The 25,280-nt window shown below is 35.9% G+C and overlaps 2 protein-coding genes across 3 annotated transcripts; one reads left to right on the top strand and one right to left on the bottom strand.

The window, feature by feature from the left end:
- Positions 1-11,243: 11,243 nt before the first annotated feature.
- LOC109111619 (protein NDRG1-like) lies at positions 11,244-20,604 on the top strand. Of its 2 annotated transcripts, XM_042776927.1 has the most exons (16): positions 11,244-11,386; positions 14,096-14,167; positions 14,276-14,311; positions 16,045-16,150; positions 16,293-16,413; positions 16,521-16,583; positions 16,657-16,717; positions 16,981-17,067; positions 17,174-17,230; positions 17,323-17,426; positions 17,514-17,576; positions 17,662-17,713; positions 17,876-17,923; positions 18,284-18,319; positions 18,590-18,641; positions 19,261-20,604. In XM_042776927.1, exons 2-16 carry the CDS (start codon positions 14,111-14,113, stop codon positions 19,497-19,499), a joined length of 1,182 nt encoding a protein of 393 aa, XP_042632861.1. In that variant the 5' UTR covers positions 11,244-11,386; positions 14,096-14,110; the 3' UTR covers positions 19,500-20,604. The 2 variants fall into 2 exon arrangements, with proteins under 2 accessions (XP_042632861.1, XP_042632862.1); XM_042776928.1 differs by lacking the exons at positions 11,244-11,386; positions 14,096-14,167; positions 14,276-14,311 and adding an exon at positions 14,665-15,575.
- On the bottom strand, positions 20,605-25,170 carry LOC109111618 (CCN family member 4-like). Its single transcript, XM_042776929.1, has 5 exons — positions 24,964-25,170; positions 22,981-23,272; positions 22,476-22,730; positions 21,629-21,822; positions 20,605-21,487 (listed from the first exon to the last, which is right to left on the bottom strand). Exons 1-5 carry the CDS (start codon positions 25,009-25,011, stop codon positions 21,188-21,190), a joined length of 1,089 nt encoding a protein of 362 aa, XP_042632863.1. The 5' UTR covers positions 25,012-25,170; the 3' UTR covers positions 20,605-21,187.
- Positions 25,171-25,280: the final 110 nt, after the last annotated feature.

The raw sequence follows: 25,280 nt of genomic DNA, 5'->3' as shown, positions 1-25,280 counted from the left end.
CCCGGATTATCCAAATCCTAAAAAGAACTTCTGGAAAGTGGATGAAAATGGCATTACTCCAAAAATGTTTCGCCGTCATTTCAAATATCTAATCAACATATTCCATGACCTGTCGATTCAGACACAGCAGGTGGATGAGTGTGAAGACAATTCTTATGCTCCTGAGCCTCTTATTCCAGTCTGCAAGGTCACAGAAAACAAAAGTGCAGGCAAATTTACAGGCCCCTTTTCCATAGAATCATTACTGAAGAGCGACCGCGAAGTGAAGCGTTTGGAGGAGCATCCACACAACACAGACGCACAGCGTGGACCGAGCAAGAGGAAAAACGTTTATGAATATGAAGCTGTAAAGTGTTATTACCCTGTTTCAGCAGTAGGATGTGAAATGGCCTCAGCGAAAAGACCTCGTCTATCTTCAGGACCTCAGTTCAGACAGTTTCTGCCTCCACGTGTCACTTATGATCACCATGTTCTCTTCAACTATACTACATATTACAATATTAAAAAATTCATTATGAAAACATTCAAAAATAACAAAATTAAAATATAATTACATTGTTGTTGTTTTTTTTTTTAAATAAAAAGATTTCCCCCCACATTAGTTGTTTTCTTTGATTACAGATAACTTATCAGTCAAACCAAAAAATATTCACACAAAAAAATGTATATATATATTACTGGTGGGTGCTGGAAACTATAGTTCATTTATGTAAGTGAGGATACCAAAATAAAGTAAACTGTGACATAGGCCACCCAAAAATTCTTCATACAGTGGACTACCAGTAAAATTGATTAAAAAAAAATGGGACCAAAAGTTATTCAGACACGTTGACCTGGCCATGTTTTTCCTAAGTGTTATCTTACATTATCAAGATGAATTTGTTCTGACACAGTTTAACTCTGAGTTTTGTCATAATTTATTAAAATTTTCTAAACTATAGCGAATAAACTGATAATATGTGAAATGTTGAAGGTGTCTGAATCAAATGATCTATAATATAGATCAGTGGTCTGAATACATTTTAACAAGGTACTATATATATATATATATATATATAAACATTTGGAACACACCCAAAAGAACCTTATAAGCCAATACATATCATATAAAAAATAAAAAATTTACATAACCTATAAAAAAAACCAATAAGATAATGCTCACAAAACATTTCAAAAAGAGAAATCCCAGAATACAATGTATTCTACATTAGCATTAACATAATGTTTGTTCTCGTCAAGTAAAACAGGTCGATCAGTAAATCGGTGATTAGCACATCATCCAAGATAATGCTCAGATAATAGTGGAGCTGCTTTCCCCTAAAAAGCATGTTTGCGCCACAAGTATTTTTTTTTCGCATTTGACACGAGGTGGCGGTAAATGTTCAGGTTGGATGTAAATTGCATTAGGGCAACTAAAGAATATTTACTTAATTCGATAAAGATAGCGTGTAAACACTGGAAGTATAAAATTGTTTGGAAATTTACTCTGATTTCTAGTCTTTTAAAAGCTGATGTCAATTCTTACCTGTTTTGTGAAACCAATAACTTGGCTTGAAACCATTTTTGTCTAACAAGTTTTCACTGTTCCCAATAACACCATGATTCTGCATTATTTACCCAAAAACATGCAAAGTAAAAAAAGATTTTCAGAAGTTGTAAATAAAACAAAGATTACTATAAATATTTGCTATAAAAACAGTTGATCTTTTTCAAAACAAATCAAATCAAAATAAATATCGTTTTATAATTAGTAATATCTATCTATCTATCTATGCATGTCAGGAAAAAAAAAATATAACACAGTTGGAAAAAAACAGGGATCACCTTCATTGTAAACTCAGGTGTATCTAATCACCTTCTCAATGCACACATAGCCACTTGACTTTTAACTGTGATCAGCTGTGGTCATTTAGATTAGCTCATTATGAAAGAGCTTTCCTGGAGCATTTCAGTCCTTGGTGCAACTGAAGCAAACAATCAACTGAGGGTTGAAAGGCACCGTCAAAAGATCTCATGGATAAAGTTGTGGACAGGCACAAGTCAGAAAATGTATACAAAAAAAATCAAAGGCTTTATTAATGCCTAGAAGCACAGTGAAGTCTATTATTAAGAAGTGGAAGGTATTTGGTACCACACAGACCCTCCCTGCATGGATCAGGACATTGCTCCAAACTGGATGAAGGACAGAGGAGCCAGGAGGAAACTGGTTATAGAGGCGACCAAGAACCCTACAGCAACACTGAAGCAGACGGCATACAAGAAAAAAAATTCATGCAACAATAAGCACCTTGAATGTTCTGAGACAGATTAAAATGTAATTGAATTTTTTTTTCTTGCCCAGATTAAAATGTAATTGACTGACCTCAACACCAAATGATATGTCTAAGCACCTTGAATGTTCTGAGACAGATTAAAATGTAATTGACTGACCTCAACACCAAATGATATGTCTGGTGGAAATCCAATACAACTCACCATTCAAATAACAGCATTCCTCCAGTAAAGCATGGAGGTGCTAATATCTTGTTATAGGGGTGTTTCTCTGCAGCAGCGACTGGAGCACTTGTCAGGATAGAATGAAAAATGGATGGGAAAAAATACAGTCAAATGAGAAAAATCTGCTGCCCTCTGCCGGTTTACCTTCCAACATGAGAATGACCCAAAGCGCACAGCAAAACTGAGCACTCAGTGGTTAAAGGAGAAAAAGGTGAATTTCCTTGCATGGCTTAGTCAGAGCCCAGACTTCAGGCCCACTAAAAATCTGTGGAATGACTTGAAGACTGAAGTCCACAAATGGCCACCATCAAATTTAACTGAACTTGTGCAGTTCTGCAAAGAAGAGTGGGCAAATATTGCAAAGTCTAGAAAGTTAGTAGAGACGCATCACAACAGACTAAAGGCTGTAATTAAAGGAAAGGTGGTTCAACAAAATACTGACAAAAGGGAATGATCCTATTTCTAACTCAGTGATTCTGTTTTCCCTGAGTAAATACCGCTTCATAAAACAAAAATGTGTCTGTCTTCATTTCAGGCTGCATAGCAACAAAATGTGATTATTTTAAAGGTGGGTGATTATTTTCTATACCAACTGTGTGTGTGTGTGTATATATATATATATATACAGTGCACAGCATAAATGAGTACACCTCCTCTGAATAAATATAAAATATGTATTTTCTCAATGATCACTAATTCATGGAAAGATGGCAAAATTGAAATGTATCAAACATATACATAATAAAAACAACGAAATATATGCCAATATTTTCTGTAAGATAAGTTAATTAGCCAATTTTGTTTAAATAAAGGATTGCAGAAATGAGTACCCCCGAACTTTAATTCAGAAAATGTATACTATTCTAGTACTTAGTATGTCCTCCAGAACTTATACTGCTCTGACCCTTCTTAGCACTGAGTGTACAAGTTCATGACAAATTTTCACATCTGTGTGGTTTAACTCCTGGAAGACCTTCTTAAATGCTCTGGTCTTTAATGGGGAGTTTTGCTCAGCTCGTCTCTACAGAATCCCCCACAGCTGCTCAAAAGCATTAAGATTGAGTGAAATACATATCCACTGAAGGATTTAAATCATGGGAGAATAAATATCTTCATTGTCATGCTGAAGAAATGTCCAATGATGCAGGGAATGAGGGGAGGGTAGCATCTTCTGTTTCAAGTTTTTGTGTTAAATTGCACAGTAGTGTGTGAATTCATACCAGCATTGATAAGGCTCAACTTCCTCACACCATCAGCACTCATTCATCCCTATATAAAAGCTTTACTACCACTGAACGTCACTGTGGGTACCAAGCACTTCTCACTGTACTCCTCCTCTAGCAACACCAGAACATTTTGGATGCTTTTGGATCCGAAATGATTGACTTGTTCTCTTGAGACCAGAGTATGGATTCCCAGAAGTCTCTATTTTTGTAAATATGGACCTTGGAAGAGATTAAATCAGTTTATTTTGCTTTGGCTACAGTAGGTAATTCTAGTGGTGACAACAAGCATGCATGTCACTTCTGCAGGCTGCGTCGTACTCTGTGAGATAAAGTGTCACTCTTTTCATAGCTTTTGTCAGCTCTGAGACACTTGCATGTTATTTCTCCTGCTCTTTTTCTAGCAAAAATTCACTCATCACTAAATTAAAACTTAAAAGTGAAGACGTGATTATTTCAGGAGCCTTATCACAAGTCCATTGTTTTTGAATGTTGGTGCTACTTCTGCTATATTTCCACACTTAAAACAATAATTTGGTATTCCTCTTGTACCGCTGTCCTCTTTTATGCTAAGAAATCAGTCACCTGACAGTTCTCTCCCAAGTGTTTCCACTGCTGGCAGCATTAAGTCTGAGTATGATTCAGTGGACTATTTATGTGTTTTTGGTTCAGTATACTTACCTGTTGATGAAAAATAGCCTTAAACCTATACATTTTTTTGTTTGTTTTTTGTTTAATTTAGTAACTTTCAGGAGGGTGTACTCATATTTGCAACACAAAATTGTATCAGTTTGATAAGAAAATCTTATTTTGCTGAATAATTTTGGCATTCTTCTTTGGTAATTGACCAAGTAGGTATGTGTTGGAACATTATATCTTCAAAGAACCCTAACATGTTTTCTAAGTAAAGAGTAATTGCTGAATTTAAGTTTTAGAGGGGGTGTACTCATTTATGCTGTGCACTGTATATATGTATGTGTGTGTATGTGTGTTTGTAGGCTAAAAATTATGTATAAAAATTGTGGATTGAAATTGCATTAAGAAAAATTTGTGTGAGTGTAGTGATTACTTTGATAATGATTTGAACATCTACAGAAATATTAGGACAGGAATATTTGAATAATCACATAGACTTCTGAAGTAAGCACTGAAAAAATGGTGTAGAAACCATTTTTGCTCAGAAATTGGTAGTAAATTTCACAATTAATTACAACAAAACAGCAAGTAGCTGACAAAGTGAAAGAGTAAATAGTACTGAAACAGTACTTTCTTGTAAAACATATTCCAGTAGCCTTTGTTTTATTTAAAACTTTGGAAAATCTATTTTTACAGTGTGTGCTTTGGGTAAATAATGCATAATCATGTTGTTATTGGGAACAGTGGAAACCTGTTAGACAAAAAAGGTTTTAAGCCATCAAGTTACTGCTGGTTTCAGACAACAGGCCAAAATTGACATCAGCTTTTAAAAGACTAGAAATAACAAATTACAGTTGATTCCCAGTTTTAGTTTTATATTCCCCTTGTTTAGGTCTATATTGTTCATGAAGTCAACGTAAGTCAATTTTGGCCTGTTGTCTAAAAGTTTCAAAGTCAAAGGCATTTAATAGTTTTTGGGGTAATTTCAGCAGAACATATTATCTTCTAAGATACTATCCTAATTTAAATAACGCTACAACAATTTTACAGCAGTAACTTTGATGGCTTGAAACCTTTTTTGTCTTACAAATTTCCACTGTTCCCAATAACTCCATGATTCTGCATTATTTACCCAAAACGCATAGTAAAAAAAAAAAAAAGATTTCTCCGAAGTTGTGAATAAAATAAAGATTACTGGAATATGTTTTACAAGAAAGTACTGTTTTTATACTGTTAACTGTTTGTCCACTATTCTAAACGTTGTGTGGAACTTTGTATTACGGACACATCTCGTGTTTTATTTGACTCATTCTGACGGATCGCTTGTCGTATTCCCAATTGTAAGTCGCTTTAGACAAAAGCGTCTGCTAAATGAATGTAGCCTACATGTTATAATATGCACTAAATGCACCACCAGCAAACAAAATTGCATGCAGTCGAGGAGGCGGAGACGAAAGCAGCATCTCACTCTTCTCTTGAAAACTTTATATCACCACATATACATTAGGAATGGGGTTTAGGGCATTGTTTCTAGGATTTTAGACTCCAAGGTCTTTTTCCATATTATTCGATATTTACAATACTCAAAAATATTTTAATAACGCTACACACTACTTTAAATAGTAATATTAGACAATATAAATGCATGTTATTTCGTTTTGCAAACAACATTTGTAATGTCGTAGCCTATTTATAATATCATACTTAATATCACATATAGTATTTATAATTTCAAGGTTTAGATTTATTACACCCAGTAGCCTATAAATGGGTATTTATGAATATACAGGCCTACGGGGGTCTTGGTATCAAAGTTAATCAAACATATTTAAATTTAACGTTTCAGACGGCTTTGCTGGAAATATTTTAACGGTTACCAATCTCAGAGACTTTACAGTACACACTGGTGTAGTTAGTTTACATTCTTATTATTGGGTCATTTAAAATGCTTCAGGTTTTCTATTCTATCTATCCAGTTTACAATGCTTCAGTTTCTATCAGTTACAGAGGAATTTGGCAGAATTTTGCAACATTTCTTTAAACAGAAGCCCCAATTCAATAAAACATTAACAAAAATACACAGTAATTTCAATATACAGAATAACACAACACATATTAAAACAGAAAACATGTTAATTTAACAGAACAAGTTCTAAAATGTACATCATTTAGTCACGGGTAAATCAGTTACACACTTTTTTGTGTGTGTGCGCTGTAACACTAGAGAAAAGTTTGCCTCACCCTTGTAATCAATCAACAATACTGCAATATTTCTTCACAAACAACAACAGAGGAATTTGGCAGAATTTTGCAACATTTCTTTTAACAGAACAATTCCTTGTAATCAGTCATTGACACTACAGTCACGACCAGCGCCACCGAGGCAAGAAGATAATCATCGTTCCAGTGAGCCCCGCCCACCGCAGAAGCGCCAGGCACGTTGGCCACGTCTTCGTGAGTACGTGAGGTGATCCACGTTTGAAACACACCTCACTAGTGTTTGTTTTACGGTAAGCTGCAGGTGGTTGTACGCTGCGTTGGTGGGGCTGGTTGAGCACTAGAGTGTGGTCTGTTTAGTCACTACGGTGTTTCTACATCTTATGGGTGGGTCAAGGACTTTAAAATGATGGTGACATAATAAGGCCCTATTGATTTATAAAAAATTGATTTATGAAAAAAGTGTGTGTATATATAGCCTATATATATAGGCTATATATACACACACATTTTTTTCTATTATATTATAATCCTAGAATTCTATTATTTTAATATTTCTATTGCTATCCTATAAATATCCTGTCCTATTCATATTCCTATCCCATCCCATCCCATCCCATCCCATCCTATCCTATCCTATCCTATACTATCCTATATCCTATATGCTATCCTATCCTATAGTATCCTGCCCTGTCCTATTTGTTTGTTTGTTTATTTATGACCAATGGTAGCCTACATAAGTAATATTACATTTGTTACTTTAGTATATTTTCATAAAAAGACATGACCTTTCATTAGAAAATAAGTTAACTTGGGTTTATGATCATGTGTCTTTTTTTGTGGGCAGGAGAGGAAAATCGCCCAAAGACGTGTGACTGGCTATAAGGTCAAAAGGTGGATAAAATGATTAACAGAGACATTGCACTAGCAAGGCAGCTGTGTCCATTATCTAGCTCAGCAATGAAGTAATTATTACCACTGCCTTTGGCTTAGGTTTACTGACAAAAAAAACCTGGGTAAGTAATTTCTTCATTGTTTACTTATTTCGTTTAATTTGTTAAACTTGCAAACTAAGAAACTTGAAATCTTTTCTTCAGTGTTTATTCTTATAAGCACTGTAAATCATGAGCTTTGCAGAAGAGGAAAACATCTCTTTTGCACTTCTCAGCATAATAAGAAGATGCTTTCATCACAGGATTTGTTAGGCAGTCAGACTTGACCAGAAGGGCCTGTGGACTCCACCTCTCCAGCTGTGGAAGATGAAGCAGAAGGTGAATATCTGAATAGTTTGCAAAGAAATTCCAAACTCAGTTTTCCTGTTTCCAGTAAAATCAATATCTTTGGCCCTTCTGTGGTGCAGCAGTCTTGTTTGCAATTACAGGAACAGGTCTCCCCGTCTCATAAAATACATGGAAATATGGGTTGGTCTATACTCTGTATGTTGGCAATTCATGCCTGACAAGAATAATTAGCACCTTTCTAGGCTGTTGTTTTGCAGTCAGGAAATATTTGAAACCTAAAGATTCAGTTTGGACAAGATGGTGGCTGGTTACCTTGTACTGTTGCCTTCGGCAAGTTGTTAGTGAATGAGTTTAGGTCCTGTTTTAAAGGTTATTTTCATGGAAAACAAAACAAAGTCAGGTCAGAGCAATTTTCCACTTCAGTTATTGGTTGCATCTTATCAACAGAGGCAATGACCTGTAGCAGGAAAGCTACCATGTTGCCAGGTCAGAGAAAAACGGACATGGTGGAGCAGAAGGAGTTTTCTTGCAGGGGATCCATCTGTATCAGGTGAAAGTAGCTCTGGTACAATAACACTTAGGAAATCAATCCACTTTCACAAATTTGTGAAGGTGAAGCTGAAAAAATAATTCACGCAGAGTGGTTTATTATTTGATCGAGGTTCGGCCCAGGGTGTGTCTGGATAAAACTGCAAGAAATGAAGAAACAACTGGAATATCTAGCACCTCTCAAAATACATAAGCTCAGAGGGAGGGAAATGTTTATAAGGGTTTGACGATTGCATTTATGTTGGTTGAATATTTGGAATACTTGTGTAATATTAGTATAGAAAGTAATTAGAAAACAATATGTCTAAAAATAAACATTTCTTTCACATTGAAAAATTATGCCATAAAAGTTATGACTGTAGATATTGAGTAATTTTATCATCCTAAACATCAAAGTGAAATGAGCAGTAAAGTGCATTTATAATTGTTGTTCCAGTGACAAGGACTGATGATAATGGAGATAAACTGATCGAAGATCAGATGCAAAATCCTCAGTCAGAAACAACCTCTAAAAATATTATACATATACCAGTGACACCACCAACAACTTCCTCACAACTGATAAATGGTTAAGATTTTGTGTAATTGTAATATGCTGGGGGTTCTTTTCCAAATGCTTGTTTACATTGTACGTTTACGAGCAGCTGTTTGTGTTGTTCCACAACACGTTAATACATAATCCATAATACTTTGATCATACTGGCAAGAGTTTGTGTTGGCACATAATTACCTAGTTCATCATTTATTGAATATGTACTTCACAACGTAATCCTGCAACTTGTTTATTTCATTGTCTGTGAATGAAGCCATCACATTTTTGTTAGTGATCCATTGCTTAATACTTACAAAAATGACCATAAACGGCTTTAACAGTGCCATTATGCACCGAAAATAATGTTTATTTTCATTGTGTTACTTTTAAGACGCTTTATTATCCCTTTTAGTAAATCAGTAATACGTGACATTGAACTAAGTAGCACATGCTCTGAGGAACTACGTGATAGGTTGAGGTGAGGCCTACATCTCAGACAGTCCTGAGTGCTGTCTCATGTCATGTGCTACGGCTTAGTATGATTCATACTACATCTGACTACTGTTATTGCATCACATACTGCATCTACACTAAAGCAGTTTAATGCAGTTTAAGCTGACTGTGACTATGCATGTTAGAGGTACAGGAAGATGGGATATTAGTAATATCCAATTAGGAATTTATTCTGTGACTAATGTATTTTAAAGTGCAAAATAATGCCTTAAAAGGAAAGAGGTTTGGTTTGTGAATGAGTGGCATGTTGCAGAATTAGACAAGTCAGCAATGGCAAGAATCTTCTATACTTTTGTCAGTCAACATTTTTATGTCAAACTAGCCCTCACTGACCTTTCAGTACCTGAAAGGAAGGTGGGCAGGCCTTTTATACTGTTATAGTGTGCCAATACCAGCCGTAATGTGCATTTGGATGATGTGGGCATGTCTGTGTTGTTTAAATGGAAACATAATGACTGTTTTGTCCTGTTCTTGGCTGGCCACTGCAGAAAACGGCCTTTGGTTTTGAACCACCTTTTATTCTTTTGATTTGTCTGATGCCAAAACCCTGTAGGGAGAGGGAGGTCAATGTTTATCTGTTCTTTCTGAGGCATCCAATAACCTACATGTTGTGCAAACCCGATATGAGGAGTTTAAGATGAAAACCGCTCTGTATTGCAAGTACAAGGACACAAATATAAGCCAATGTCATTAACCCAGATTCTGTGAAAAACAAAGACTTGACAGAAAGGTGAGAAATGTACACATTTGACCCCCAAATAAAAGTTCTGAAATAACTGAATGACATCCTTTGAAATTCGTGGTATAATATTTAATATAATATTTAATATAAAATGTCTGGAAGTAAGTTTTTTTTTATTTTTTTATAGCTGTATGTGTTCAATTGATTTTAGTTTATTTTTCCAGATTAGTAAAATTATTACAAGAATCAAGCCTTTTTTTATATAAATGGAGATGGTAGGTGTATGATTTAAAATTCATGTAGCACCAGACTCCATGAGAAACACTGTGTGAGTACACAGAGATATGAACTTGTCAGGTAAAAGTCCACAATCCTTATCAGTTATTATTCTCTTTATCCCAGTTTATTAACCCGAGAAGTGTACTCTTTGATTTAATATGCTTTTGTCTATAAATCGTAACATTCGCCTATAAATCTTAACAAATCTTAATCTTAACATTGTTTATCTGGTCAACAATGGTTTCAGTATTTTTCCACAACACAATTTCACCTGACCGACTGCCTAGCTTTACATCAAACATCCTAAAAATAACTCTGATCATCTGACAGTTTTGATTTATGAAAACTCTCTCATGCTGAACAAAGCTTTAGACGTAAATTCTGTTTGCATTTATTCTGCCGTCTTATTCCATTTGTGGTGTAAATGGTGTTTGAGAGTTGATCAGCATAATGGTAGTTTCTGTGCAATGTGTCCATTGTGAATGTGCTAGTTATCACTGCCTCATATTAGCTAACCACAGTAAAAGCATTGTGTGATTAGAGAGGACACACACGCATAGACACATTCAAAGCCATGCACTCCTCTGAACAATACTTTATTGATTCAAAAGAATAACCAGCTTTGAGATTATTCTGTATTACTTTTTTACAGCAAATGCCAGTATGCAGGGACAGAACACAGATGAACAAATATCACATAAAGTCAACTTAGTCTCTTCACTAATAGCTTATTTTCTAACTTTTATTGTAATATGAAAGATCAGTCCTACAGTCGAAACCGTTTGCTGAAGTTAACAGTGTTGTCATATATCTCATGCAATGCTGTGAAAGGAAGGCATGACTCAGTGAAGTTGCCCAATAGAAGGAGGAGTGGGTGGGCAGGACAGACTAAACACATCTTTATAAAATTGCCTGCTACATCCTGTCGTGATCAGCACGTAGTCAATTGTCACCCTCGAACTCTACAAAAACTTTTTAGTTTTGTTGGGCTTGTTTTTATTTTGTGGACGATTCACCGGTAAGTCATAAAAAATGCTATTTTATTTTTTAAAATTTGTTTTAATGTTAAAATGTTGTCTATTATCTAATAAAACCGCAGTTCGTATCTAAAACATCTCTGGCGTGATATCGAGTAAGGTATATATTTCTCAGGTTTGCACGGAAGATAAATGTTTTAATTAGTCACTGTTTTTTGATTATACAGCGAAACCGCGATGGGTTTTTAATGTTGTTTGTCGCGTTACGCGCGTGCGTGTGGACGCACGTGCACATGTCAACAAAGTATTGTGAGCTCCAGTGGGAAAACAAATTTGAACAGTGCGACAGATACTAGTGCTCTCTCCTTTTGAGCTGATGAAAACCACTGTAGCCTACTAGACTAGAGCAAATCGTTCATCAAGCTTTCAGGGTTACTTGCAACAGATGTGTGTTTGCATTATCATCACATTATGCTGACTTAACTGTGTATTACTTCAGTTTTTTAGCCTGAGGCAGCATTTCATATAAAATACAATGTCAGACATTTGATCAGCAGATCATAAACCTTCAGTAGAAGACTTTGTTGCCAAAAAAGCTTTGACTTTGTTTTTATGAAATGATCATTTGAAGTATAAAATTAGGAATATCTAATTATATACGTGGATATGAACATGGACCGAATTAAAATATGGAATTAATAAATAATATAAGTAATTAAATAAAAACTTGCTCACGACAACGGCAAAGTTTAACTGTGCTTCGATACTGCATTTCATTTGCACAATTTCCTTTGGCATCCTCAGAGCAGGCTGTGTAAAGACACCTTTACTCATACAACACCAACTGAATACACCGCAAAATAGCATATGCATACATATGTGAAACATAAATGGAAAAATCAGAGATTATTTTCTGTTAGTGTTGTAGGTCAACAAGTGTTATTGCTTAACTAGTGAAGAAATTTTGTTGGACCCCTGCAGTGATTGGTCTTATATGCATTGAGTTCAGTATCTCTCTCAGTATAAAAATGTGATCCATGAACTGGATTTCAGAAAAGAAGAAGAAAAAAGTGGTTATGGGAAGTGAAACAAAAATTTTCCTCACCCCTGCAGGGTGCAGCTGCAATAGTGGTTATGTTCGAACATAAACATTATACTTACTGACACTGATGCAATAGCAACCGAAGTAAACCTTTGAATCTTTATAGTGCCTCATAGTTAATGAAAACAAATATATGCACATTTGCACATATTCATACAAATACACAATGCATCTGTTACAAATTTGCCTTAAGTGTTCCAATACTGATAAGTTATTCAATTAGTATTTAATGCAAGACATTAATTAGTCTCATTTACCATTGTAAACTATAATGGAAACCTGGTCCAGAGAAGTAGACAGGTACATTTGGATGTTTTGAAGTATAGTGTGTATTCTAGGGCATGGGAAGGGCAGGATCTGTCCTTATGTTGCTCCGGTTAATATCCTGCTGAGACATTAGTGACACTCCCAGGTAAAAGATTATTCAAAAGAGGCTATAAGGGCACACAGCTTAAAAACAAGCAGGTGACCTATTTGCCAGCTAACTGTTACTTGTTAATTAATGTTCCTTATTTGATTTATATATATTTTAAATAAAGTCTCCTTAAGCTGATTTCTTCTAGCTTGGTCTAGTATTCATGAGTAATTTTAGTTCTCACATGATTCCAGTCAGGAATTCATGTAGGGGTTTGCTGTAGAAACCTCAACAAATGATGGACTGCACAATCATGGTTTTTGAATTACAGAAATTCCTCTTGATAAACATCTTGGCTTGGTTCCTATAGAGCTTGACTGTGAATCAAAAAAATCAATCGCTGCTTTTTTATAGGGGCTTGGTACGGGAACACTTCTAGAACCTGTGGGATGATAAGACACAAAGGCTTTTATACTGGCTTTGGAGCAAAGCTGATTTTTATTTTTTTGCTAGTGATAAAGGGGTGGAGGGACTGACTGCAGGAGCTGTGGAAGCAGCTGTGTCAGTGGCTTCCTGTGTGTAGCTTCCAGGCCCACTACAGAGGAAGAGCCTGACATGTGACCTTTAGAAACCTCTGCCAGACAAAGAGCCTGTTCAAGCTCTCATTCCATTTACATCTACAACAACATTCAAACTGTCGTCTTTTGAAATGCATGATCTGCATCATTTAAAACTAATTAGGCTGTTTTGAAGAGCTGAGGATATAATCTAAAAACAAAACATTTGTAATGTGTCAATTATTTCAAACGGCAAAGACAGAATGTACAAAAGCTGCATCAGAAGCATGCATTCAAACAGGTCATATTCTTGATAGTATACATATATCTATCTTTCTTTCATATATCTATCTATCTATTTTTTATTTTTTTTTGCACTGTAGGATGAGAAACTTGGTATAAGCACTTCAATACATCACATGTATGTAATATGTATGGCCATTAAAAAAAACTAGAAAATTTTAAGCAAAAAAAAACATAAAAAATCGTTCATTGTTTAAAAACACCTCAGATGATCCAGAGAAAAATGTCTTATTTCCTTGAATTTCCTTGACTATGAGCTCCTGTAAAGCTGTTGTAAACAGTCGTTGCCAAAGCAGATTACACCACAACAAAAACAAGGAAATGGTAATTTGATACTTCCTTCTGTGACCTTGGAGGAAGATTGTGGTGAATTAAATTGAAGTGCACCAGTGGTATTATGGTTTTGTTTATGTCACCTTTTTCCTACCTCTAGGTGTCCTCATTGAGAATGGATGATATCCAAGTAGTTGAGTCCAAGCCTCTCATCGGGGACAGGGATTTGCAAGTATACACTATATTTGTAATGATTTGGACTAAATGTACATATTTATGAATGATAATATAGTGAACACATGTTGTGGTAACATACACTGTGTTTTCACCTCTATTCTAGGGGCTAAGAGAGGCTGTTCAGCAGTTGGAGATAAAGGCAAGCATTTCATTTTTGGATTTTTTTAAATTTTGTTTTATGGCTTTCATTTTTCATGTTTTTCTTTAGACTTCATTCAAAAATCTAAGAGGTCATTCTTTGCTGACACCATGGCATTACAACAGTACTGATACAATACAGATTTGCATCCAACAGGCCTCTCGTGCTGATCCTCACACAGATTAAAGTCCTGAAGTTTGCGGGTCATGTGTTTAATAAGAGTGTTCAGCCTCTAGACCAATGACGTGGGCTGCTGAGGGATACACTGGCCATCTGCCTGAGGTGCTCACACATAGCTCTCCCCCCTTAAAAAAAATATTACCACCAGTAAGAAAACAACATATGTTTGTGTTCAGTCCCTATACAAAGCCAAGCACAAGATGTTTATGTCCTTGTCAGTGTTCAAGATGGTATTTGACTTTTTTTAGCAGCTTGTGCTGCAACTTGAGGCAGCTGAAACTAGTTTCTGCAGCGTCAGCCAGTTGAACTTTGACCAGTGGCCTGCACTCAAAGACTGTTCTCAATGACTTTTACAGTGCACGGTGGTTATTTGTCATTGTTTGTCACTAGTGCTAAATTAACTTCAAGAAAGTTAAGTTGAAAGTTAAAGTTCAATCCATTGGCGGTGATTTATGATTTGTTGGTTTTAGTGGCTATGCAGCTTCCACTTTTAAACATGGGAAAATGTGTAGAAATACAGATTCTCATTAGAAATGTTATTTCGTCAAGATGTGTTCTTTCCAAAGTAAAAGGTGGATTATTTTAGACTGAAACAAATTAAGGAAAAATTAAAAGTAGCAGCACATATTTGACATGACCATGTGCTAAGCTTTTTGTAGCTCAGTTGCACTTTCTTTGCTGATTTTTATTTATTTTATTGATGAAAAACAACAATTATTCAATGCACACTGCCATCATAATAATCAAATTTTTGTTTGGCTGCACTTGCCTAAGTTTCCGAAGGCCTAGAGTCGGCTACTCAAAGCATCTGATACAGGCTGATCAGATTTACGGATGTTGTTAACTAGAATTAACTTGTTTTGATCTTGGTGCAAAGCATGCTGGGAGCGTGGGGCTTATGTCAAGCGACGGCAACAGGGGTATAAAACCCTGCGCACAGATGAATATTAGCATAGTGCGCAAACAGGAACTTACTTTCAATCCGATTTTACATACTCGTTCTCATCACTACTACTAATTAACATCGGCAGCCATGGTTCTAGAGGACTCTGATATGGAATTAGTATTCGAGATAGAAGTCACTGTGAGTAGAAACGTTCATGTTGATTTTGCTTTAGACTTTTAAGGGTTTTTGTTGTCTTGGTGGTTCAAATTGTGCATGAGTAAAGTTTTGATTTTCACAAATTCAAGTCAAATTTATTTGTATAGTGATTTTCACAATACACAATGTTTCAAGGTTTTAGAATATCATTATTTATTCCTTGCAAGCAGATTTAGCAGATTAGAGCTTGGTAATATAGTTTACATGTAGTCAAAATCTTTTGTTTTCTTCCTTTTATTTTTTATTTTATCTAACACAATACGTTTATTAAATGTAATAGATATGTATACATTTAATATTGGCTGTGTCTTCTTAATTAGGGTTTGATGCTTCGTGAAATTGTTAGATGCAGTTGGACATTATGAAATCAGACAGACCGTTTTCATGGACTGTGATCTTACAGTTTACAGATTTATAACCAAAGCACGTTTTCTTACCATGTTGCATGTAGGAACATGATGTGGAGACTCCATATGGCAGAGTCCACTGTACCATGAAAGGTGTTCCTAAGGGTGACCGGCCCGTCATCCTCACCTACCATGATATTGGACTGAACCGTAAGATTTTATATATTTTAAACATGATAAAACAGTTTAAAATGTCCCCTAAATATCATTGTGTTGCTTTACAATACACAGTAATTAAGATTTCCTTCTAAAGGAGACAGGTTTTAATGCATAAATTATGCTTCTCCAATAGATAAAAGCTGCTTTGACACCTTGTTCAACCATGAGGATATGCAGGAGATCATGCAGCATTTTGCTGTGTGTCATGTAGATGCACCAGGGCAGCAAGAAGGAGCAAACACTTTCTCCATTGGGTGAGTTCTATCATGTATAGACATATAAGTGGAAATCTTTATTGTAAATGAAAGCAGAAGATTAATCATTGATTTTTTTTTTTTTTTTTTTTTTTTTTTATAAATAGATATGAATACCCTTCCATGGACCATCTGTCTGAGACACTTCCATCAATCCTTAAACATTTCGGGTGAGGTTTTAGTTTCATTATTTAACAGTTCTGGATTATTTTCTATACTAACTGGTTTTCTTAAACCCCACAGACTGAAGAGTGTGATTGGCATGGCTGTTGGTGCGGGTGCTTATATCCTTGCTAAGTTTGCGGTGAGTTTGACTTCCTTTTTGATTGTTATTAAGTGATTTAAAATTTTAATCAATCAAACCAGGATAAAGAGCTGAAAGTTTTTTTTTTTTTTTTTTTTTTTTTTTCTGTGGATGTTGGCAATCATTTGGCTAATTAAGCTGCTGAGGAATGTCCCTTGTAAAAAAAAAAAAATAAAAATAACATGACTTGCATGTTCTTTATTTAATAAATTAGGGTTTAGATGTGTTCAGATATGGTTTACAAATACTGTTTCCTTTTATAGTTGGACCACCCTGCTATGGTGGAAGGCCTTGTGCTAATAAACATAAACCCATGCGCTGAGGGCTGGATGGACTGGGCAGCACACAAAGTGAGTGCTTACCACTTTGTGGTTATAATTTATGTAATATTCATTATTTATATAGAGTTTCACTCTTTTTTTTGTCTGTCATGGGCTAATTTTTCTTGAATTACAGATCTCTGGTTGGACTCATGCCATGCCTGACATGATCATCTCTCACCTGTTTGGAAAGGTTAGTCAATGTTTGATCCATTCTGGATAGTTTTTGAATTGATTCATTTCTACTAACATGAATGCTATTTTTATTTCTTATTATTTCTCCAGGAGGAAATCCAGCAGAACCATGAACTCATTGGCAGATACCGTCACCACGTTGTGAATGACATGAACCAGTTCAATCTGCAGCTCTTTGTCAAGTGCTACAACAGGTAAACACAACACCGCTACTAAAACATCTTAATAGTTATTTTTAGTGGCTATATAACATCTAATTAATATTTTCATCCACTTCACAGCCGAAGAGACCTGGAAATCGAGAGGCCTGTACCTGGTGGCCATGTCAATGTCAGAACTCTAAAGTAAGTCTAAAATTGTCCCCAAAAAATACTCTAGACAATGGGAGATGAATTTCCTGTAGTAATGACATTGTTGCTCTGTTTTCAGGTGTCCTGCACTCCTGGTAGTTGGAGACAGTTCCCCAGCAGTGGATGTTGTGGTAGGTTTAAGCTTAATTTAGGACTGATTCACTTCATTATTGTTGCTAGACATTTTATAAGTATTTTTTTGTTAAAAACCTTTAATCTTGCACACCGTTGCTCCACATTTCATATCTGCTGCATGTGTATTTAGTGGTTTAACACGTCTGTTTTCTGTACAGGTTGAGTGCAACACAAAGCTGGACCCGACCAAAACCACACTGCTTAAGGTGAGTGGACTCCACTGAAGCTGGCATGTATTTATAGCCCACATGGAAAAGTCAAGCACTGATAAGATCCTGATAGCTCAGCATTATCTAGTGATTAATTTACCCAGGTAGTGCAGAAGCGGTCCACGCTGGCCAGCTCCAGGGATGAATCCTACATCTGCTGACCTAATTTTCCACAGCTCGCCCTCAGGTGGACTAAGAATTAGGTTTATGGCATCTGAAATGGCCTATTTATCACTGATAAGTGGACTTAATGGAGCGCTAGGTGTTTTAGACACCTGTGTGAATGGCAGAAACAGAAATGAGAAGCAAGCAGTCATGCATTTTAAGTAACATTATATGTCCCTTCTCTTTCTTCAGATGGCTGACTGTGGAGGCTTGCCTCAGGTCGACCAGGTGTGTATTTATAACCTTTATGACCATTTAGATTCATTTACAAGTTTGCTCAAGGCACAGGATGATCATGGGGGATGAAGTGCGCCGTAATCTCATTACGGACAGCGATGGCATATAGTTCTCAGTTCTAATACTCTGCTTGCCACCTGCTGCTACCGGCTGTTAGAATCCATCCGGTTTCACAACATATACTAACCTGTTTTCCACCTTGACCTGATTAGCTGTTTTTGTAGTCAAATAAACTGATTTCTACTTTTATTGTCTCCTTAGCCTGGGAAGCTAACAGAGGCTTTCAAGTACTTCATTCAGGGCATGGGTTACAGTAAGTATTGATATTGTCTTTTTGTTTAATATAGTCTCTATTTGACCATACCTCTTCGAATACCCATGGTACATTGCCTGAACTCCTTTGTTCATGTAAAATTAACATATAACGTTAGCAAATAGCAATATAAATGACTGTATTGTGCTGCCCTCTAGTGGTGAGATTTAATTTTCAACCTGACTTGCTTAACTTGACCTTTTTCAAAATTGATAATAAAAAATGTTTCTTGAGCACCAAATCAGCATATAGAATTATTTCTGAAGAATCATGTGACAGTGAAAACTTTAAGTTAATGCCTGCTGAAAATGCAGCTTTGCCATCACATGAATAAATTACATGTTAAAATATATTCAAATAGAAAACAGTTATTTAAAATTGTAATAATATTTCACAGTATCACTGTTTTTACTGTATTTTTGATTGAATAAATGCAGCCTTGGTGAGCATAAGAGACTCTTTCAAAAACATAAAAAAATCTTACCTACCCCAATTTTTTGAACGGTAGTGTACATCTTAATATCAAGTATTGTAACATTTAAAATACATTAAAAACATATACAGAAAATGTAAAAAGCTTTAAAATAAGTATCCTAATCTGTCTACTTCTGCTTCTTAGTGCCCTCTGCCAGCATGACCCGCCTGGTCCGTTCCCGCACAGCATCCGGCTCCAGCGTCACTTCCTTTGACGGCAACCGCAGCAGGTCGCACACTAACGAGGGCAACCGCAGTCGCTCCCACACCAACGAGGGCCGTGCCCGAGCCCACACCTCAGACAACCAACGCACACATCCACACACTGACAACATGGACAGTTCTGTGGACCAGGCTCCCAAGTCCACCGAAGTGTCCTGTTAGACTGGTGACCTCGTCTCCAGTCCATCTCACATATGCATTAACCTTTCTGTTCTGACTGTGCTGCGCTGCCACTAACTACACACTCAACAGGACCGCCGCATGCTGCTGTGCTGTTTCCCTCAGGGGTCTTGCACTGTTTTATTTGTCAGAGGGCATTTATGCCAAAGTGTCTTGTGTTTAAGACTATATTTCCTGGGGAAATGCTGAAGAAGGAGTGGATTAAGGAGAGGATGATGGAGTTATTTCTTTTTTTGTTTTTGCACTCTGCGCAATGGCTGTCTTGTTGTTGTTGTTAGAGGCAATGCAGCACAGAGACATTTTGATGGTCATTATCCAAGTAAGCTAAGCACTGAAAAGGGCACATTTGTAAATTTATGTTGATCTCTAGTCTGCAATTAATTTTCTTTTGTCAAATTATTATACCAATTTTATATGCTAGATTAAATGCATAATTAAGTGTATAATCTGTATATGTTGAAATGGACCTCATTGAATGGAAAAGGGATTGATTGACCACAGATTATAGATGGTGGCATTTTTTCATGATGCTAACCTACCTTATAAAACTTAGGCATAAGCTCATAATGTGTTTATTTGCATTTTCCTTGCTGGTAGTGTCCCATTATTTTGGGTTATATCTGTAACTCAGTGATTGATGCTCTCGAAAGTGATTATAAATGATTTTTACGGGATCAAATGTTTTAAAAAAAATCTGTAGTTTAAATTCAACAAAACAAATTTGTAGATATAAGAAGACAGGAAAATTACTGTATATGAGTGATATTTTTGTTGTTTTTTGTTTGTAATGATGTTGATTTCTATGCAATCAAGCACAACAGAACAAAATGTGCCATGGAGTCCTCTACTTGGACTGGATGCTTTTTTTTTCTCAAGGCTTTGAAAGAGTAAAATGAAGGATTGCTCAGAAAAAGATAATATAAGCAACTGACCTGCTCTTTCACACACACTCAAACAAATGCTTGCAGCTTGGTAAAGCACTCTGCTTTGTAAAGATGTAAAACAATCTGATGCACTGCATTTTTAATGGAATAACAGTTTGTATTTATTTGAAAAAAAAAAGGAAAATAAAAAGCTGGTTACTAAATCTTTTTTTGTCTGTTTATTTGATCATTTAATGACAACTGTGTCTATACAAACTTTATAAGGCAAAACTCACACCAAAGACTACAGTGTCATTTAAGAGAATAAATGTGGAAAAAGGCACAACATTACAAAAACTACATTATCAATATATAAAAGCAATATACATTTCTTTTCTTTATACATTTCTTTTTTTTTATAGAATTTCTATAAATTAAAGATTTTAACGAAAGAAGTCAAGTTGATATTGTATTTTTACATATCTATAGTTACATCATTTGTACAAAAGGATTTATTTGTCACAATAGGACAAAAATAGTATAATCTTGGTTGAAATAACTCCGCATATATGATCAATTTGGTAGCAATAGGCCACATGGTCTTAAAATAGAATATATTAGGATATATTGGTTTATTTCAGTTTTTCCAATAGGAAAAAGTCTCATATAATAATAATAATAATAATAATAAATGCCAAAGATGATGGTCAATTAAATATGAACTCTTGCTCAGAAAATTAAAAGAAAACATCTATGGATTTCACCCAAATAATCTTTCTACTGACTTTTCTGCAAGGTTTCATACATTCAATTTCCAACCTCACCTTTCTCATGGTACTGTTCTAGATCTGTAAATATGTCATTGGGGTTTTTACAGCTCAGGTTGCAGAAGCAGGCGTTAATCCACATGACCTGCCAGCTGAAGCCGGATCCGTTCGGGCACTGAAAGTTGACCTCAACAGTCTTAGATTTGTAAGGGATGCAGCACCGCTCATCTATACACACTCCACAGTACGTGGGCCAGTAAGTGTTTGTACTGGTGCAGCCTGAGATAGTGAAGTTGTGTGGCTTTTCCTCCCTGTAGATGTTCAAGCACTTCTTTCCAGGTTGTGGAGAAATGAAAAAAAGGGCCAAAAGTGCACAGGGTCAAAATTTATTTATATCCTTTTATACACTATAGTCATTCATGTCACTCTCAAATGCTAATTTAATATTACAGTGAAGCCGATGTTTTTGTTCTTGATATACCTTGATGTGCTTTGTGATGTCCACTTTGCAAGGCCGGATGTTGCAGAGTCTGCTCTCTTTGACCATCTGACACTGCTTGTTGTTGTTAGTAATGCGTAAAGATATACCTTGGTCGCAGGTCTTTGAGCAGGGACTCCAGGAGGTTGTTTGGCTCACACAGTTCTTGTGCCAGTTGTCCTTTACACTAGACAGGGCTATAAGAATGCAAAGACAATGAATGCTTTCCTCATTTCTGAGTTTCATGATAATAAAAAGGAAATGTTTTTACTCTACTTTTGTTGGAATAAATGCAGCCTTGATGAACGTTAGAGACAAAAACATTTAAAAATCTTGCGTGTGTGTGTGTGTGTGTGTGTGTGTGTACTAGTATAGTGTAACATTACAAAATCTTACCAATACTAAACTTTTGTGCATTTACATTTTTATATAATATAATATAATATAATATAATATAATATAATATAATATAATATAATATAATATAATATAATATAAAAGCTTATCATGACTACATAATGCATATGTAATATATTCCTTTCCATGAGTTTTACAGGTCTGGAAATTTTGACCATAATATTTGTTAATTGTCTATCTTTGAGTAGAAGGATCAGTTTCTTTTTAATACAGAGCTGTGAAGTAACATTTTTATATAAAGGTTATAAACTGTACTGTCTAAAACTGTTCAGCCTGGTTTAGAATCAATTTTCAAGTGCATGATGCAGATAACATGACTGCAAACAAAAAAAGATGACACAACTCCAATGTTCCAACCATTATCAACTAATTATCTTTCCAGAATGAGTTTCCAGATATTTGTGGGAAGTTTGTGAGACGCAGGAGATCATACCAGCCATTGTGTGTCTTGGTGCTGTCTTGCGGCCCCTCCTAGACTCATCACAGATCCACTGCTCACAGCAGCGTTCGGGGATTTTAATTCGCCGGGGGTTCTGGCACCAAACTCTGGGGGGCTGAGACTCATTACACAGCGAGACACATCCGATCACCCCATTCACACACAAACACTGGTATTTGCAATTGGGCTGGAAGCTCTGGCCATTGTGAAAGATCACACCATTGTGCTCACAGCCAGTGCCCTGCAGATCTGGATAGCATCAAAAAGCAGAACAGAGTGCAGTCAAGTTCATCAAATACATACTGAATGCAATACCAAGAAAAGTATGTAATGTGCTGTGTGAAAACAAATGCTAAAAGGTGAGCAGCATGTATAATTCTGCTCAGCTTCCCCTAGCTTGGTTTATCTGGGTTCCGCCATCTTAATCTACTCTTTAAATCTAATCTTAGAGTGGAACACAGTGTTAACATGAAGGCTATGTAAGTACAAGGACACTTACAGGCACATGCTCCTTTTTCGTACCTAGGCGTGTCTGCGCTGTAATCACAGTAAAGGCCACGATGATGGTCACAGTTTTCTTTCTCATTGCAAACCTCCCCCAACTGTTTGGCACATGCTCTGCAGCAATCGCAGCCATCCATGATCAAGCTCACACCTGGCAGACAGGTGGGGGGAGTTTTAGGACATTTGCAGGGCCACTGGCAGTACTGAGTGCGGTTATAGGGCTCCGGGGCTCCGGGGTCTGGTATGGACAGCATCTTAGAGGAATCCTGGGCAAATGCTCTGTGAATCTATAAGACACAAGTCTTAAGATATTCCTGTTTCTGACACATTTAGGCTTTTGTTTCTCCCCCCCACCGCCAAGATTCCTCCTTGCTACAGACATTGTGAAAATGGGTTGGAATGACTGATTTAATAATAAAATAAAAAGGGTAACTGTGACTTTTTATCTCACATTTCTGACTTTTCCCCCTCACAATTGCATGTTTATATCTCACAGTTGGAAGTTATTAACACGTAATCGTGAGTTTACATCTCACAGTTTTGAATTTTTTTTTTCTCATTATTCTGTTTACAATTACCAAGCTTTAGATAGGTCTAAATGTCTTAATTTGTTGTTCTTTATCTCAGACATGTAAACACATTTCAGCTGAACCTCTAAATGCAATTTATGATGCCATTTGTTAATTGCAATCGATGTAGCTTAATTAATTGCCCATACACTATTGTATCTCAGAGTTATGAACCAGTTCTAATGACACTTTCCTGCATATATCAAATTATAATAGCTATAGACTTGTTGTCAGCTCATGCGTCTCATTTTGTACTGGACAATCATTACACATCAGGTCAAGAAACAAATTGAGCTAATGGGTGGATAAATCATAAATATAACAATTTTAAGGTTTCCAATTTTACCTATAAGCTTACTTTTTCACCTCATCAGTCACTTTATATTTTATTGTACATATGTAAATAACTGGGTTTTGGATGACAGATCATGTTGATAAATGATTTTAGTAGGCACCTCTTTATGTAGACTGCTTCAGTCCCTCAGGTTCAATTAGCAAGATGATTAATTGAAATGGCAACAGACTTAAGTAACACACTACACACAAAGTAAACCGGACTGGTGGCTTACAGCTGCATGACTCCATAACCGTTTATAAGCTTAGCAGCAGATATGACAGCCAGCCTAAAGTTGCATACATTTAAGGCAGGATAAGTACGCCCCTCTGGGTGACAGTAAGTATCAAAGAGGGTGGCTGTCATGCTCAAAGACATAATGAATGGAACTAAGTTTTAAAGAGTGAATCAAAACAATAAAAGATATTACTTGAGTCTGAATCCTAAAAATGCATTTTGACAAACATGTTTATTTTAGTCCACAGGGCGGCAGTATATTCTCACAACATGAAATTTGTTGTTAAGAAATTGCATTCCTTAAATGCGTGAAGCATGATGTCATTTTTTAAGAATGCCTGTCACTAGTGTAATTGAATCATAATCTATAGCGCACTGAAATTTGAATTAATTAAGATATGAATAAGGTATGAATTTAATGTGGAAAAGAGGGGGGTTAGAGTCACTGATGCAAATGCTGTTACATAACAAACCTCTGATAAGGTGTCTCATTTTCACTTTGCTAAAAAAATATAGCCTACTTGAAGAATAGGATTTTGAAATGCACTGTTTCATTATGTGGTTTGTTTTATTTTTATTTTACACATTAAATATTTCACTTGAAAATTGTATGTGCAGGCACCAAGCAACCTTTTACAGTAGGCTATGTTAATGCAAAAGCAAATAAAAAATTGCATTGTAGGTCAAAGCTACAGCTTTCATGTTAAACTGTCTTCTAAAATGTTTTAAATTAAACTGTAAGTGTGGCGTGTTACTTATGCGTTAATTTCATCTAATAATTCAGATACTGTAATAAAAATGAATAGATATAAATAAAAAATGAAATATATTTTTTTACCTGTGGTACACAAGCAAATAGTAGAACCCACATCAGAAGCCAAGTCATCACTGATCCCGAGTAATAAATGCATTGAATCCAGAATTAGATGTTTCTTGAAAAATCGCCTATACACGAGCAGGATCCATTCATTTAGTGAGCTGAGAGCAGCACACACACACACACACACCTTGATCCTGCTGCTGTAAAGTTTTCATACTCATGATCCTTAATGACGTCAAAGACGATAACAAACCCACCGCAGGCAAGGAATTGATCACGTGATTTGGCCAAACTAGAATTTGAGGTTCACAGCGGCTATAAGTAGCCTAAGTTTA

This window comes from Cyprinus carpio, chromosome A19 (genome assembly GCF_018340385.1).
Source record: "Cyprinus carpio isolate SPL01 chromosome A19, ASM1834038v1, whole genome shotgun sequence".
NCBI classification, from domain to species: domain Eukaryota; kingdom Metazoa; phylum Chordata; class Actinopteri; order Cypriniformes; family Cyprinidae; genus Cyprinus; species Cyprinus carpio.
Note: the sequence above shows the minus strand (reverse complement) of the source record. Positions and strands in the feature narration are given on the sequence as shown.

What these genes read in the sequence shown, in the direction of transcription:
- LOC109111618 (XM_042776929.1), bottom strand. Translation starts at nt 25,011, where the DNA reads ATGACTTGGCTTCTGATGTGGGTTCTACTATTTGCTTGTGTACCACAG. An exon ending in TATTTGCTTGTGTACCACAG is followed by an intron (nt 23,273 to 24,963) that starts GTAAAAAAATAT and finishes TGTGTCTTATAG; the next exon opens with ATTCACAGAGCATTTGCCCA. An exon ending in CGAAAAAGGAGCATGTGCCT is followed by an intron (nt 22,731 to 22,980) that starts GTAAGTGTCCTT and finishes GATGCTATCCAG; the next exon opens with ATCTGCAGGGCACTGGCTGT.
- LOC109111619 (XM_042776927.1), top strand. Translation starts at nt 14,111, where the DNA reads ATGGATGATATCCAAGTAGTTGAGTCCAAGCCTCTCATCGGGGACAGG. An exon ending in TCTCTCACCTGTTTGGAAAG is followed by an intron (nt 17,231 to 17,322) that starts GTTAGTCAATGT and finishes TTATTTCTCCAG; the next exon opens with GAGGAAATCCAGCAGAACCA. An exon ending in CATTCAGGGCATGGGTTACA is followed by an intron (nt 18,642 to 19,260) that starts GTAAGTATTGAT and finishes TCTGCTTCTTAG; the next exon opens with TGCCCTCTGCCAGCATGACC.